This window comes from Primulina huaijiensis, chromosome 3 (genome assembly GCF_012295235.1).
Source record: "Primulina huaijiensis isolate GDHJ02 chromosome 3, ASM1229523v2, whole genome shotgun sequence".
Classification (NCBI taxonomy): domain Eukaryota; kingdom Viridiplantae; phylum Streptophyta; class Magnoliopsida; order Lamiales; family Gesneriaceae; genus Primulina; species Primulina huaijiensis.
The window spans coordinates 2834618-2848393 of NC_133308.1; the positions used below are offsets into that span (position 1 = coordinate 2834618).

General features: G+C 32.1%; 3 protein-coding genes across 3 annotated transcripts; 2 read left to right on the forward strand and 1 right to left on the reverse strand.

Annotated features, from left to right (window-relative positions):
* The first annotated feature begins 4439 nt into the window (after nucleotides 1-4439).
* LOC140973069 (uncharacterized) lies at nucleotides 4440-6629 on the forward strand. The gene is made up of 3 exons (XM_073435621.1): nucleotides 4440-4775; nucleotides 5167-5380; nucleotides 6100-6629. Exons 1-3 carry the CDS (start codon nucleotides 4527-4529, stop codon nucleotides 6498-6500), a joined length of 864 nt encoding a protein of 287 aa, XP_073291722.1. The 5' UTR covers nucleotides 4440-4526; the 3' UTR covers nucleotides 6501-6629.
* A 1557-nt stretch (nucleotides 6630-8186) lies between these two features.
* Nucleotides 8187-10584, forward strand: LOC140973071 (uncharacterized). Its single transcript, XM_073435622.1, has 6 exons — nucleotides 8187-8342; nucleotides 8429-8469; nucleotides 8559-8722; nucleotides 9143-9242; nucleotides 9363-9532; nucleotides 9795-10584. The coding sequence occupies exons 1-6, from the start codon at nucleotides 8299-8301 to the stop codon at nucleotides 10293-10295; spliced, it is 1020 nt and encodes a 339-aa protein (XP_073291723.1). The 5' UTR covers nucleotides 8187-8298; the 3' UTR covers nucleotides 10296-10584.
* A 1626-nt stretch (nucleotides 10585-12210) lies between these two features.
* LOC140972077 (metallothionein-like protein type 2) lies at nucleotides 12211-13123 on the reverse strand. Its single transcript, XM_073434547.1, has 3 exons — nucleotides 12984-13123; nucleotides 12808-12879; nucleotides 12211-12578 (listed from the first exon to the last, which is right to left on the reverse strand). The coding sequence occupies exons 1-3, from the start codon at nucleotides 13043-13045 to the stop codon at nucleotides 12485-12487; spliced, it is 228 nt and encodes a 75-aa protein (XP_073290648.1). The 5' UTR covers nucleotides 13046-13123; the 3' UTR covers nucleotides 12211-12484.
* Between the last annotated feature and the right edge of the window lie 653 nt (nucleotides 13124-13776).

The following is a 13776-nucleotide window of genomic DNA, read 5'->3' on the forward strand; positions in this document are numbered from 1 at the left end:
ACAAGTGGAACGTAGTTGATAAACACGCATATACATGCGGGTGTGTGTGTGTGTGTGTGTGTGTGTGATGTCGGCTCTGACTTGTCGTTCAATTTCGTTCGCTCCTGGAGTCCAATCCTAATTTGAAGCCACGGCTTGTACGGCTCGATTCCAATTCCATTTCATCGAAGAAACATGCACGTGTCATAAAATTTTAAATATCATAATTTTATTATTTTTTTTGGCATTATATTCATCTAGCCACCGGAGCACAGTTAACGCATGTGTCATAAAATTTTAAATATCAAAATTTTATTTAGTATTAAAAAAATTTTTTATAAAGATTTTGTGTGTTATAAAATTTTAAATATCATAATTTTATATAGTAATAATAAATTTTTTTTATATGGCATTATGACCGGAGCATTCAAATTGTGTGTATGATAAAATTCTAAATCATAATTTTGTAAAGTAATATAATCTTATATAGTAAATTAAATCAAATTGAAGAAGAGGCAATAGTCTAGGAGGAGGATAAACCAAATAAATAGTGGATATTTTGCTAGTTGAATTTGAATTTTTGAACGTAATGGAAGAGATGGGAGTCCGGAAAAGAGAACATGTGCATTAGATTTTAATGAGAATATTGGGTGAACTTTTGTTTGTCCATTTTGTTCAATAATCATAGGAAGCAAAAGGTATTTTTCAAAAATAAATATGTAAAATGATATCGATGTAATGAAATCAGACCAAAGACGTGTCATAAACATGTATGGTTCCTAATCCTGAGTGGAATTTGTATTTGAAAAAAAACGTGTCCCAAAAGGATCCAGTATATTTTTGTTTTATATTTTGTATTATATTTTATTCTTTTTTTTTAAAATAATTGAAAAAAACGTGTCCCAAAGATCCAGTATATATTTGTTTTATTTATATTTGTATTATATTTAATTAATTCTTTTGTTAAAAATATTATGTTGAAATCATTTTATATAATCGTTAAATCTTTCATAGTACCCTAATCAAGATAACCTAATTTTTTAATTACTAATATTGGAAAATGGTGGCCATTTAGTCAATTAAGACTAAGCTTTTCATTACTTCCTTTTTAAATTTCCATGTACAACTTTTTCTTATGCTAGCGTAGAATGATTTCAAAGAAAAATAATTATTAATTCGTTGTAACAAATTATTTTCTTATTGGTGATTGTAATATGTTCAAACCCATTCGATATTTGAAATATTCATATAAAGTTTTTTTTTTTGCCCCNCATATATATATATATATATGTATATATATTGAAAGTAAATCAGTTGCATTAATTCATGATGTCTTGATTTATGATACTAATTAACTAAGATGGTATTTCACCATTACACCATTCAACAATAGAAAAAGATTCAGAGGGTTCATGAGCCAGCCGATGAGCTACCTGGTTTGCCCATCTCAGCAAATGGTGGACAGAAAAGAAAACATCCGAATCCAGCATGTCTTGAATATCTATCGTGAGCAATCCATTTGGACTCAAGTCTATGACAGAACTATTGATGACAAGTATAGCTTGTCACGAATATGATAAAACACAAACTTTTTAAATACCAAGTTCCAATCAAAACTTCATACCGTATCTAATGACACATATAACTATGTGCCTCTCGCCGTTCCGAGATGACATATTACACAAGCCGAAGCACCCCTGACTTTACTTTTGTCATCTATGATCATAGCCCCAACACTGAACCTGTTTCTAACTCCATCAAACATAAGCGTCAACATCTATCTATCTCAGCTTATTCGGGGCTGGTGGCGTCCAGCAATGACCCAAATGTCTTTGTCGAATCTATTTAAATTAAGCTTTTGAGTGTCCAAAACTAGTAGTGATTTATCTCTTGTTTCGCTTCTCGCTAGAGGAGGCTGCCTCTATCAGTTTTTGTGGGAGACTTGATCAACTCCCTCAATTCTTGACTTCCTTCCTCTTCTTGAGATGGCACACTTAACGAATCATCGCTATGAGTGTTATAGGATTTTGATGCACTGGATTTTCTTTCCCCTGCTATAGTTGAAACCCGGAGCCAGTTACCATATTTATCTGAGTTACCCTCCTCTCCTTGGGAGTCACAATCTCTTTGGACATGTCCTATTATCCTGCATTTGAAGAAAAAATTGGGAAGATGTTCATACAAGAGTACAATACAGACTTATCATGCCGTCTATTCTGTTTGCACCCATATCCCTTGCTTTAGAGGCTTAGTGATATCGAGCATCACCCTAACTCTCGCAGAGCGCCCTGACCGATTCCCATCTTCCCCAACAACTGCAATTTTCACGGCTTTCTTGGCTTGTAATATTCGAGGCATGTGTGTTCTTAAAGTTTATAGAATCTAAGCGTTGAAGACTTCGAAAAGTTACATCTGCTGAAATAATAACCACTCGATCTTTGTTGTTCGAAGATAGTTTTAGAGAGCTCACTCGTCTTGCAATCTCCTCTCAATCCATATATATACAAACTCCCTGGACAAAAAAAATCCAAGATAGGATAGCTCTTCACATCGCCACCCTAAGGAAACGACATAGATTATTTTCAACTCTTTAGCCCTATTTTTCATATAAATATAAAAAGATTCCAGAAAATAATAATAATAATTTAGAATCATTTTCAAGATGATGTCCATACAAAAGTCTATGTTACATTGAAAATGTAACTTCCATATATATTTTAATACAAGATGAAGATGAAATAGACGATCGCGTGAGAATATGATATATTTGTTATGTTTTTGTTTTGAATTCAGTGATACTCTTGTATAACATAAAACAAACCGATGTACAGAACAAAGAGAACCGTTGCCTAATTAGGTCTTGTATGGTTACAGTGTGAAAGACGTTTATATTAGTATTTTGGTAGGCTGTTAAGTCTACATTCGGTCCTACCAACGAATCATATCGGTCAAAATTTTGCCAGTTTAGTTCGGTTAAATTAATATTTAAATCTTAAGTTGTGTATTTTACCCTAATTAATTTAAATTAAATAATAATATGAGATTGATTGTCCAGAAGCTGTCGTCGAGAAATTCAGCGTAGCTTCGGGCCTTCGGGTTCAGCCGGAATCCGGATTTATTAAGTTGCTTGAGGACCAATATTTACTTTTTCAGGTCAAAATAATTTTAAAATATTTATAAGCTGGTATAGAAAATATACATATAAAAAAAATCAAATAACATATTTGAGCGGTATCGACGAAGTTTTATAATATAATATTAGTAAATAAAAATGTAGTCAATATTTAGACTAAAATTCATTGGGCTATGAGTGCAGAAAAAACCAATAGTTTTTATTATTAAAAAAAAAAAAAACCTACCTATCATGAGCCAAAATAAGACTGGGCTTTGCCAATAAGGATGTCTACGTGGCGGGTTTGAAGCTACTTTGGTCAAACTCAAGATCTGCTCCACGTTATTTTAGACATGTCTTGCACTGTGAATCCAACGGATCCAATTCAGGTTGGACCTACAAAAAATTATATGATTTTTAAATTTTATTCAATATAAAATAAAAATTTTAAAATTAATAAATCATTAAAATTAAAATCTATTGATTTATATTCAACTATTAACAAAATAATTTATAATTATATGTTTACATGCATACTAAACATATCATAATATAATAAAATTATCTCAAGACTCGTTCAGGTCTACGAATAAATTCGACACATTGTCATCTCTCGCACCTGTGATGGATTGGGTGTGATTAACCAATTGTACAATTCAACTCACAATAATTATTTAAAATCTTTAAAATAGAGTTAAATATCAATTCAAGATATAATATAATAACAAAATATATTTTGGAGAATAATAAACCATTATAAAAAATAGTGCTTATATTGAAAATTGTAAAAATTATAATAAAAAATGTATGGAAAGATCGTTCGGAAATTTTCACACACGTTTGCTTTTATACTTTTGGATGAATGATTAAATTGAATAAGGACTGGGCCGGCCTAATGAAGACGTGTGGGCTCAACATATATTATATTATTTTAAATTAGCCGTCGCGCTTTACCAATCAAACTCGATTTTTACAGTGACAATTATACCCTTGATTCCTCTCCTTTTAGCTCCACAATTAATTCAAACTATTCTTGTTACATTCATATGTAATTTCGTGTTTATATAAAATATATTGTGTTGGTACATTTTTATTTCATTATAAAAAATTTTATATGTTTTTTGGAATAATAAATCAATGTATATATAATATGTTTTTAAAATTTTTAATTCTAAAAATTAATTTAGTGTTTTATTACTTTTTTGAAATAATTATATTATAAAAATGTAGGGAAAACATAAATAAAATAATAAAATGGTTATTTATAAGGATATTTAGGAATTAACCACATAAAACACAGCAAGACGTTTTGACAAGCAAATGGGAAGTGGAGGGGTATTAAAGTACTTTAGTCGTCTCGTCTTGACGTTCACTCGAAGACGCGGCAATCAGTCTCTTCCAAGGATTCGAACTCGGCTTTTCGATTTCAGAGGAGATGCGGGGAAAGGCATATCGATCGCCGGTAGTAATCGGCGGCGGAGGATTTGATTTGTTGGATAATATCCGTTTGCACGGCGGGGATGTCGGCGGAGAGGTTTGTTGTCGGAGTACGGGAAGCGAGCATGATTTGGCTGCTATGGTGAGTGATTTCATAGAGTTTGGCAGCACGGGAGCTGAGTCTTGGTGTAGCAGCGACACCGATTCAGGTTTCTCTGACCTGGCTTTTCTGGCCGAGAAGATTTCGGTTAGTCGATTTTATTTCTTTTTTGACTTGTATTTAGAATTTTAAAATAGTTTTGTCGGCTATTATTATTATCACTTTTATTTGTCAGAGTTAGTCAGTAATCGTTGTTTTTGCTGATTGAGATATCTGAAATTAGTACTTTTTTGGTTTGAAAAACTAATTCGACTTTGAATGAACAAAAATAACATGATCATACTTTTTTGGTTTGAAAAATAGCATTAAGAACTTTGGTTCTAGATTTTTTTGTAATGTATATTGTTTCAAAAATAGAAACCTTAAGCTATTTGAGAGTTTATTTTTAGTATATTCTCTATTTATTCAGGGAGGTAATTAACTAATTTCATGTAATTGAGATCTTTATAGTTTACTTGTTTAATTATTCAACTTGCAGTGTTGCAACAGCTCAATTGATCAGTATGGAAGTAACTTGGCAATGGTCGTTAAATCCTTAATCCTCTCAATATCCGAGACAATCCAAGGAGATAAGCCGGATACATGTGATTCTAGCTGCATCTTGTACAATCTTGTGAAACTTCTCCAGTCTTCGGGATACGATGCTGCTCTATGTGCATCCAGGTGGCAGGGCTTTGGCAAAGTTCCAGGAGGTATTGCAAAGTTTTAAATTATTTTTAATATATAATCTCAGTTATGTTGGATGGAAGCAAAACTTTTAGTAAAAATATGGTGACTGTGAATGCACAGTAGCCGCTTAATAGAAACAGAGTTTTTATTTCAGAGTTCTACCCAAGAAGCTTGTCTATGTATCGTTTTCTTTGAATGCAAGAACTGGGAGAGATTAATTTTGCTTTTGTGGACATTGTTTTTTTGAGAGTTAGCATGATTGACTTTGACTGTTATTTTGTGATTTCTTGTGTTAAGATTGGTTACACTGTCGTGTTCCATGAAATGAGATATAATTCAAAATGATGAATGCAAAAGTTTTTTGAGAAAAGATGGGGCAAACTCATTTTCAGAAGCCAAATCTTGAAGCTAAGAATTTTCCAGCTTGAAATTTTAACAAAAATAACATAACATAACATAACAGTCTCGTGATGTGACAACTCAGTCATATCCTGGCTGCTCCAATGCTTTTGGTGTTTGCACAATATTTGAGTTTAATGGTACTCAGCAGAACTAAATGTTGAAAAGCTTGTCCCAAACTGCAAAGTAGTGGCTTCTGTGGTTGCTAGTTGGTATTAAATATGCAGTATATTTTCTATATAATTCACCCCCTTTTGTTCTAATGATCGATGATAGAACGCCTATCTCTAATTAATTTTGTTTACATCATCTGTTATAATCATTATCTTCCCCTCTGCTGTAGGTGAACACGAGTTCATAGATGTGATAACTCATGAAAACAATGAAAACTCGCAAAGGTACATCATTGACATTGACTTCCGAAGCCACTTTCAAATAGCAAGAGCAGTGAAGCCGTACAAAGTAGTCTTGAGTTCCCTTCCTTCGATATACGTCGGCACCTTGACCAAGCTCAAGCAATATCTTGAAATTATGGTCGAAGCAACTCGTTTCTCGCTCGAGCAAAACTCGATGCCTCTACCTCCTTGGAGATCATTAGCTTATTTGCAGGCTAAGTGGGAATCTCCTTCCCAACGAATAGTTAGCCTTCATCCTGATACCATTTCTTCCTCTCATCAGCACTGCATTGGTTTACTCAGGAGATTAAAATCCTTGATCCGATTTCAGAAATTCAAGGATCGTTGATTCTTGGAATTTGGAAAGAAATATGAATTGTTTACCAGTTAAGTAAAATAAAAATGTCTTTATCAATTCTTAATCGAATTAGATCTCTTGGTCGAATATCAAGAGGATATGTATAGAGTTTCAATTTTATATCTAGAATACATGGTTCTGCCATTGAGACAATCGTAGTGGTGACATGCATAAGTGGGCATGCTATATATATTTTAGGCTTCATTTTACGATTATTTTATGTTGGTACCAAATTTGTATAACAAAAGTTCTTGATTTAATTTTTTTCAAATGATTATTTACTTATGTCGGAGTTTTTTTTAAAAAATATAACATTTAGGAAAATTAAATGCATGAATTTTAGAACATTTTCAATATTATTCTATTTTATACTATTTTTAAAAATGCTTTAAAAAAATTGTGAATGTACTAGATAAGGAATGAGAAAATCAGGATAAAAATAATGATGAATAATATGATTATTATAAAGAAAAATATTATTCGAGATTAACGACTTCAATGAAAATATATATTAATATTGTTGGAGATGATTAACATGTAATTATGATTTGATGATTCATGTAATTGGAATAAAATCGAAAAAAATAAATTAAAGACTTATTAATTAAAGTGAAACAAATAAAAATTATGTTGGAAAGACTTATAATTCAAGAGATTCGATTTTTTAAATTTGACTCAAACCGTCAAAATCTCAGGTACCGATACTAGGGATAAGAGAGGTTTTCAAATTATATAAGCTATTGTTGGAAGATTTATCATTGGGAAAAAAATATATCTTTGATTTTATACGTTTGTTTTTTTGTGATTTTGGTTATACGCTATTCGATTTTAGTCTTAGTTTATTATTATTATTTTATCTTATTGCAATTTTAGTTATTTTCTAATGTGACTGATGTGTCAACAATAGTATCACTAATGTTTTCATAATCGAACCGGTCAAACTGGTTTACCTTATAAAAACTGTTCAACTGACCGGATCATTCAATCGGACAGTCTTACCGAAAAATTGTTATCTTATTTAAAATAATAATATAATATAGTAAAAGAAAATATTTTAAAAATTTTAAAAATCTTAAATATAAATAGAAATAATAAATAATAGAGAGTTGATATTTACAATTCATTTATTGTATTTGCACTATGTTTATAAATAATTTGACACATATTTTACACATAAAATGAAGTATAGATAACATAAAATAGAATGTAAATATCAACTCCCTATTTTAAATAAAATTTAAAATCCAAATAATCATATATATAACTAAAAATGAAATTTAAAATATAAGAAATATTTTTTTAGAAAAATAAATATAAAAAAATAATCAAATTCAAAAAAAATCTTAAAAAATAAAAAAAAGTGGTGAACAGTTTCATGGGTTCTTATCGGTTTGACCGTAAAAACAATTTTTAAATTAGTTTGGATCGAGCCCGTGACCGATTTTTTGTCGAATCAACCTGTTCGATTTTAAAAACAATGAGTTTAGCATCATATTTATAATAAAAAAACTTAAATTATCGAAAATCGAAAATACAAATTTGATTGTATGGAAAATAAAAAATGTAATGCAAAGAAGCAAACATATTCCCGTTATTTAAATTAAAAATTCATAAAATTATCAAACCTCTGGCCCTTACAAAATCTATATATATTTATTGATATTTTGGTACATTTATTCATTAAGAATCCCGCAGGAGAGCATAGCATACACCTGATAATTTCAACTACATTCAGAAAACCACAAACCCTAGCCCCTCACCGCTTACAGATCTGCGGACAAAATCTTTAATGGGTTCCAAGAGGCCCGATTTCGGTGATGGCGCGAGCCCTGGGTGCGTGATTCTTCCTTTATGGACGTATTTAATGTAATTTGCAACTATCACTAATGATTCCTGGGTTTGAATGTTTTGACTTTCAGGAAGATCTTCATCGGTGGTCTGTCGAGAGAAACTACTTTAGGTTTGAATTTATTTTGATCCGTTTTCCATTATTTTTTTGCGATTACCTCTGAATTTTCTGTTACATAGATGATTGGTTTGATTTCACAGACACATTCGTTAAGTACTTCGGAAAGTATGGAGAGATAACGGATTCAGTGATAATGAAAGATCGCTTTACTGGTCGACCCAGGGGGTTTGGTTTCATAACTTATGCAGACCCAGCTGTTGTAGACACTGTTATTGCTGAAACCCATATCATCAATGGGAAACAGGTGATATTTTTTGTTTATTTGACATTGAACTTGTACGAGAAGTTGTTGAATGGTTGCATAGTTCTTAAGCATTTCATTGAAAGAGTATGTGCGCACTCTTGCTGTGACCAAAACCTTCAGAATGAAAAGTTATTCCAATTTTTTTTTTTAAAAGCAATCAGCCCTCCCCCCAAAAAAGCTCCATGCAAATGTCACATCTATTGAGTTCAATCTGCTTCTCGCATAAGTTTAGATCTCAGAGTACTTTATGCACTGCTAAAGCTTTCTTTTTTGTTGCTGATGTCAATTTTAATTTGGTTGATTGTGTATTGTGTTGATTGGTATATGCCACGTTTTGAATAATCGACTTATATTAGCTCTTTTGTGCTTTCCACTATGTGCTTGTGATGGAATTCTAATGTACTGATACCCTATGACCAGGTTGAGATCAAAAGAACTATTCCAAAAGGATCTGGTGATTCTAAAGATTTCAAAACTAAAAAGATATTTGTTGGCGGGATTCCCACAACTGTAACTGAAGGTGCATATGGGATATTATGTGATAGCTTTTTTAGTTTTGTGTTTGTATATAGACTACTTTGGTTGCTAACCGTTTTTATTATATGATTTATTCGATGCTTGTGAATTTTTTTGTACTTAGAGGAGTTAAAGAGTTTCTTTTCCAAGTATGGAGAGGTTGTGGAGCATGAGATTATAAGAGATCACATGTCCAAGAAGTCTCGGGGATTTGGATTTGTTGTTTTTGACAATGAACAAGTTGTAGACAGTCTACTGGCTAATGGAAATATGATTGATATGTCAGGCACCCAGGTGAGTTTCTTGTGATGGTTTACCCCTGCTAGTGGCTGTACTTCAATAACTGGACTTCTCTTAGAACATATCTTTCTTTATTGGTGAGATGTTGAAGGTATTTTACTGGGTAAATCATATTAATATAGTTATTTCAATCACATATTGTTAGATTACTATGGTTGATTCAGGTATTAGGTTCCAAACTCACCTTGTAATTTAAGTGTTAGCTGAAAAAGTATTGCAGGTGGAAGTTCTAGGTTAACTTGCTTCTTTGTTGTAGGTTGAGGTCAAGAAGGCTGAACCAAAGAAACCCTCAAACCCCACTCCTGCTTCAGGATATGGTAGTCATTCTAGGGGTCGTGGCAACTATGGGGATAGTTATGGTAATTTTGATTATGAAAGTGGTGGTTTTGGTCCTGCTTCCTATAGGTCAGCGGGATCAGGATTTGGTGGTAGGTTTGATGAATATGGTGGGTACGGTGGTGGAAGTGAATTTGGTGGTCGATATGGGGATTATGGGAGTACCGAATTTGGCTATCGGGGTGATGGCCCCCTTGGCTACTCTAGTCGTTTCGGTTCTTATGGCGGAGGCTTTGGCGGGGTATATGGTGGAGGTTTAGGTGGCTATGGCCGAGGAAGTGGTTATGGTAGTTATGATGGGGCAGGCCCTGGTTCTGGTTATGATTCAGGCCCTGGTGCTGGTTATGGTGGAGCAGGAGGGTATTATGGAGGCAGGTCAGGTTACGGTGGCGGTAGTCGTTACCATCCTTATGCCAGGTAGATGTTGCCCTAAGCATCCTCTAGTTCTCTCATGTCTGCTTCATATGGCTCAGAATCTACTAGATTTCCAAGGACTAGCAAGGAGAACATATAGAGGAAGATTGATAAGAAGATCCCTAGCTCTTTACTTTTTTGTTTCTTATTCCATCTATGCTTTAGTTTGGTTGTGCTTGAACCGTTTGGATTAGATACCATGTTGAGATATTATTTGAGCTGTTATGTATGAATTTTATCTAGTTGTACGACTAAGTGTAGATTGGTCTTCTCCATTGCAAGGTCTTTTCCGTCTAGATCGTTTGTTATATAGAAATATGCACATTCTGCAAAAGCAATTCGTAAGGCAGTTATCATCACTTGAGGCTCTTCAATTTTTGCTCAACCATGAAACCAGCATACCCTTATTGTCGAGATTATCGTCGCACATGACTTTTACATCAACTAGTTATAGTCTGAGTTTTGTGCTCCCCATAAAACCAACCGGTTCTTTTAGTCAATATAATATAAGATATAAGATAGATCAAGTCAAATATAGCTTCGCTTGTTTTAGATTCCATCTTAGACAGATAGTTTGATTAGTTGGCATTCTCTGCTAAGATTCATGAGTACTGTCAATGGAGTTCTGTTCAGTAACACGAAATTGGGAAGCAACAGCGAGCTTCAATTTGTGAAAAAACCTATATATCTGAGGGTCTTCAGGTTTTTGGAATTTTTGATGGCATGTCTGGAGGTAGATTTCGCATTATCTTGGTTTGCAATGTCATGCTTGTGCCCGTGTGAGTGGACTTGATTTTTTTCCTTTTATTCTCCCATTTAGAAATGGATCATCTTCCATATTCCTTGTAAACTTGGTCGTTTTCAAATGTTGTCGAAATTGTTTATAAAGTCCACTGTTATTGTTTTGGATTCTTGCCGAATTTGTTGAATCCGATTTGTGTTGGTACAACATATTCGCCCTCGCCCACAAGAAATTTCATTCAATTTTATTCACTGTATATTAATTGCTGCTCTTTCAAGTGGAATTACACTCAATATCTACCGATGCAAGCTTATAGATCAACTATGGGTCGGTGTTTAGTTTAATTTTTTGAAAGACGTGCATATGTATTTTGAAGACAAATTATGAGAATTTTCTGGAACTATGGTGATAATCAAGAAGTGATGTTATATCTTGCAGATCTCATTAACTTGGAATGTTTGAGTAAAAATGTGGTTCATGTTATTTTTCCGTTCATTCATTTAACACAAGAATGTTTTGAGATTGTTTTACATGTTAATTTTGTTAATGAATTTCTGACTGAACCTGTATCATAAAAAAATTTCATTTTTTACGTCAAAAATATTATTTTTCTTTGATAATTATGGATTGGGTGTATTCATCTCACACATAAAAATTTATGAAACCGTCCTACAAGCAAAATACTTTCCATTTAATACCCCTCACATCTTTTAGCCAATATAGAAAATTAAAATATTTTCTTTTAGATTGCGGAAAGAATATAGTAGTATTTGAATTTTAACATATATGTATGTAAATAACATAAGAATTCGACTGTTTTAAAAATAAATTGTCATACTGATTTTTTTATCTTATTGGACTAATGAAAAATATTACTCTTTAGATTAAAAGCATTATTTTTCAATACAGATATGGATCGAGTTGTGTCTTACAGATAGATGTATTTATGTGAGATCATGTAACAAAAGATCTAATTATTATCATAAAACTTTTACGAGACTGTCTTATAGATCAATTTTTTTAGATGTATTTATGATATGATCCGATTAATATATTATTTTTTATGTCAAAATTATTTTTCACCACATATATGTATCAGGTCTTTGCGCCTCTTAGATATAATTACGTGACATCGTCTCAAAAGAAATATGTTCATTTAATAATATTATACACACACATATATTGTTCAAGCCAGCTTCATCGGTTAAAACATACATCAAGACCCAGGAATTTTCACACAAGATAAAGTTTACAAGTACACAAGATACAGGCCACCACACATCACATAAATCCAGCAGCGAATTTGTACGTAATTGCTGCCTTTATTCCATTAGCTTCAATCACACACATTTGAAATATTTATTATATTTTTATTTCAAACCAATATATTTATATAATCAGTACTTCTCTCTGGACATACATATATACGTATATGTGTGTGCGCGTTGAATCGATCAGCATTTGCAAGGATTGCAGGAGCAATTGAATCCACACTTGCAAGCGTTCCCTCCTTCTGCGCCAAAGCTTTTCTCAGATCCCTCAAAGAACCTAAATAAAAGGGATTTTCAGAAGAATATATTAGATCATCTTGTCACCTAAATTGTATTACAGTTTACTAAGGTTGTGTTTGAATCGAAAGATTTGAGGTAATCTATTGTATCAATTTGGTTTATCTAAGTATATTTTTATACTTCAATTTCATTATCGAATCTAGTCATTTCAAATACTTTGATTTGGAATTCTCTTTGATATCTATCCATCCAAGCATCTAGCTTACATTTTTACAGATGTGACCCCTTCGATAAAGGTCGACGTTGTGGTCTTCTCCACGTCTGGGTACATGCCACAGCTGGAAATATATATAGAAAAAGTTATTAGAAGTAATTTCGATTTCGATAATTAAATTAAAATACATATCGCAATGAAAGGAAGTGCAATCTTTCAATTCGTTACCTACAGCCGCTGCCACACTTGCAGCCAGAACCACAGCTACAATTTCCTCCACAGCCAGACATTTTCTGAATTACTTTATGAAAATTTTGTTACTATATATTATATGATATTTTATTGATGTTGCTGCTCTTATTGTACGAGCGGTTACTCCCTTTTATAGAGCAATATCTTTTTTTAAAAAAATAAAAAATAAATTGGTCGTCGAATTAAATATTGTGGCGTATGGGACATGCAAGGAAAAAAAAATAGATATGTCTTTTTCGATTTAATTTCTTAGATTGCTTGAAAATTTAATAGTCTTGTAATGAATACGTATTAATTGAACATTAAAGTAAATTTGATTAAGTTATAACTTGTGATTTAAAACCATTAATAACGTATATACCATATAATACATGAAATTTTGGGATCGTGTTATTATTATTTTTATAAATCAAAAATGATTTTATAAAATTACAAAAATATTTCAAATTTTATTTGTTTATAATTATCGTATTTCAATTAAATATTCATTTATTTTTATCTATATTTTTTGAGGTTTTAATATGTAAGGATGTATCGTATGCGAACGGATACTAGTTTATGTTATATTTGGAGCAAGAAAATGAAATATTATTTGAATTTTGTGTAGATAGGGTCGGACTAATAAATTTGACCTTTTGGAGGGAGGGGAAGCTTTTTTTGCTTTGTATTTCTAGAATTAAATAAATAATGCTTATGCTGGCTTCTTGCTGAATTTGTCATTTTGCATAATTAATTAGTTCTTGAGTTCCAATCATATTATATTTAGTAC

What these genes read in the sequence shown, in the direction of transcription:
- LOC140972077 (XM_073434547.1), bottom strand. Translation starts at nt 13,045, where the DNA reads ATGTCTGGCTGTGGAGGAAATTGTAGCTGTGGTTCTGGCTGCAAGTGT. An exon ending in AAGTGTGGCAGCGGCTGTAG is followed by an intron (nt 12,880 to 12,983) that starts GTAACGAATTGA and finishes ATATATTTCCAG; the next exon opens with CTGTGGCATGTACCCAGACG. An exon ending in GGGGTCACATCTGTAAAAAT is followed by an intron (nt 12,579 to 12,807) that starts GTAAGCTAGATG and finishes CCTTTTATTTAG; the next exon opens with GTTCTTTGAGGGATCTGAGA.
- LOC140973069 (XM_073435621.1), top strand. Translation starts at nt 4,527, where the DNA reads ATGCGGGGAAAGGCATATCGATCGCCGGTAGTAATCGGCGGCGGAGGA. An exon ending in TTCTGGCCGAGAAGATTTCG is followed by an intron (nt 4,776 to 5,166) that starts GTTAGTCGATTT and finishes TTCAACTTGCAG; the next exon opens with TGTTGCAACAGCTCAATTGA. An exon ending in CTTTGGCAAAGTTCCAGGAG is followed by an intron (nt 5,381 to 6,099) that starts GTATTGCAAAGT and finishes CCTCTGCTGTAG; the next exon opens with GTGAACACGAGTTCATAGAT.
- LOC140973071 (XM_073435622.1), top strand. Translation starts at nt 8,299, where the DNA reads ATGGGTTCCAAGAGGCCCGATTTCGGTGATGGCGCGAGCCCTGG. An exon ending in GTCGAGAGAAACTACTTTAG is followed by an intron (nt 8,470 to 8,558) that starts GTTTGAATTTAT and finishes TTGATTTCACAG; the next exon opens with ACACATTCGTTAAGTACTTC. An exon ending in TTGATATGTCAGGCACCCAG is followed by an intron (nt 9,533 to 9,794) that starts GTGAGTTTCTTG and finishes TCTTTGTTGTAG; the next exon opens with GTTGAGGTCAAGAAGGCTGA.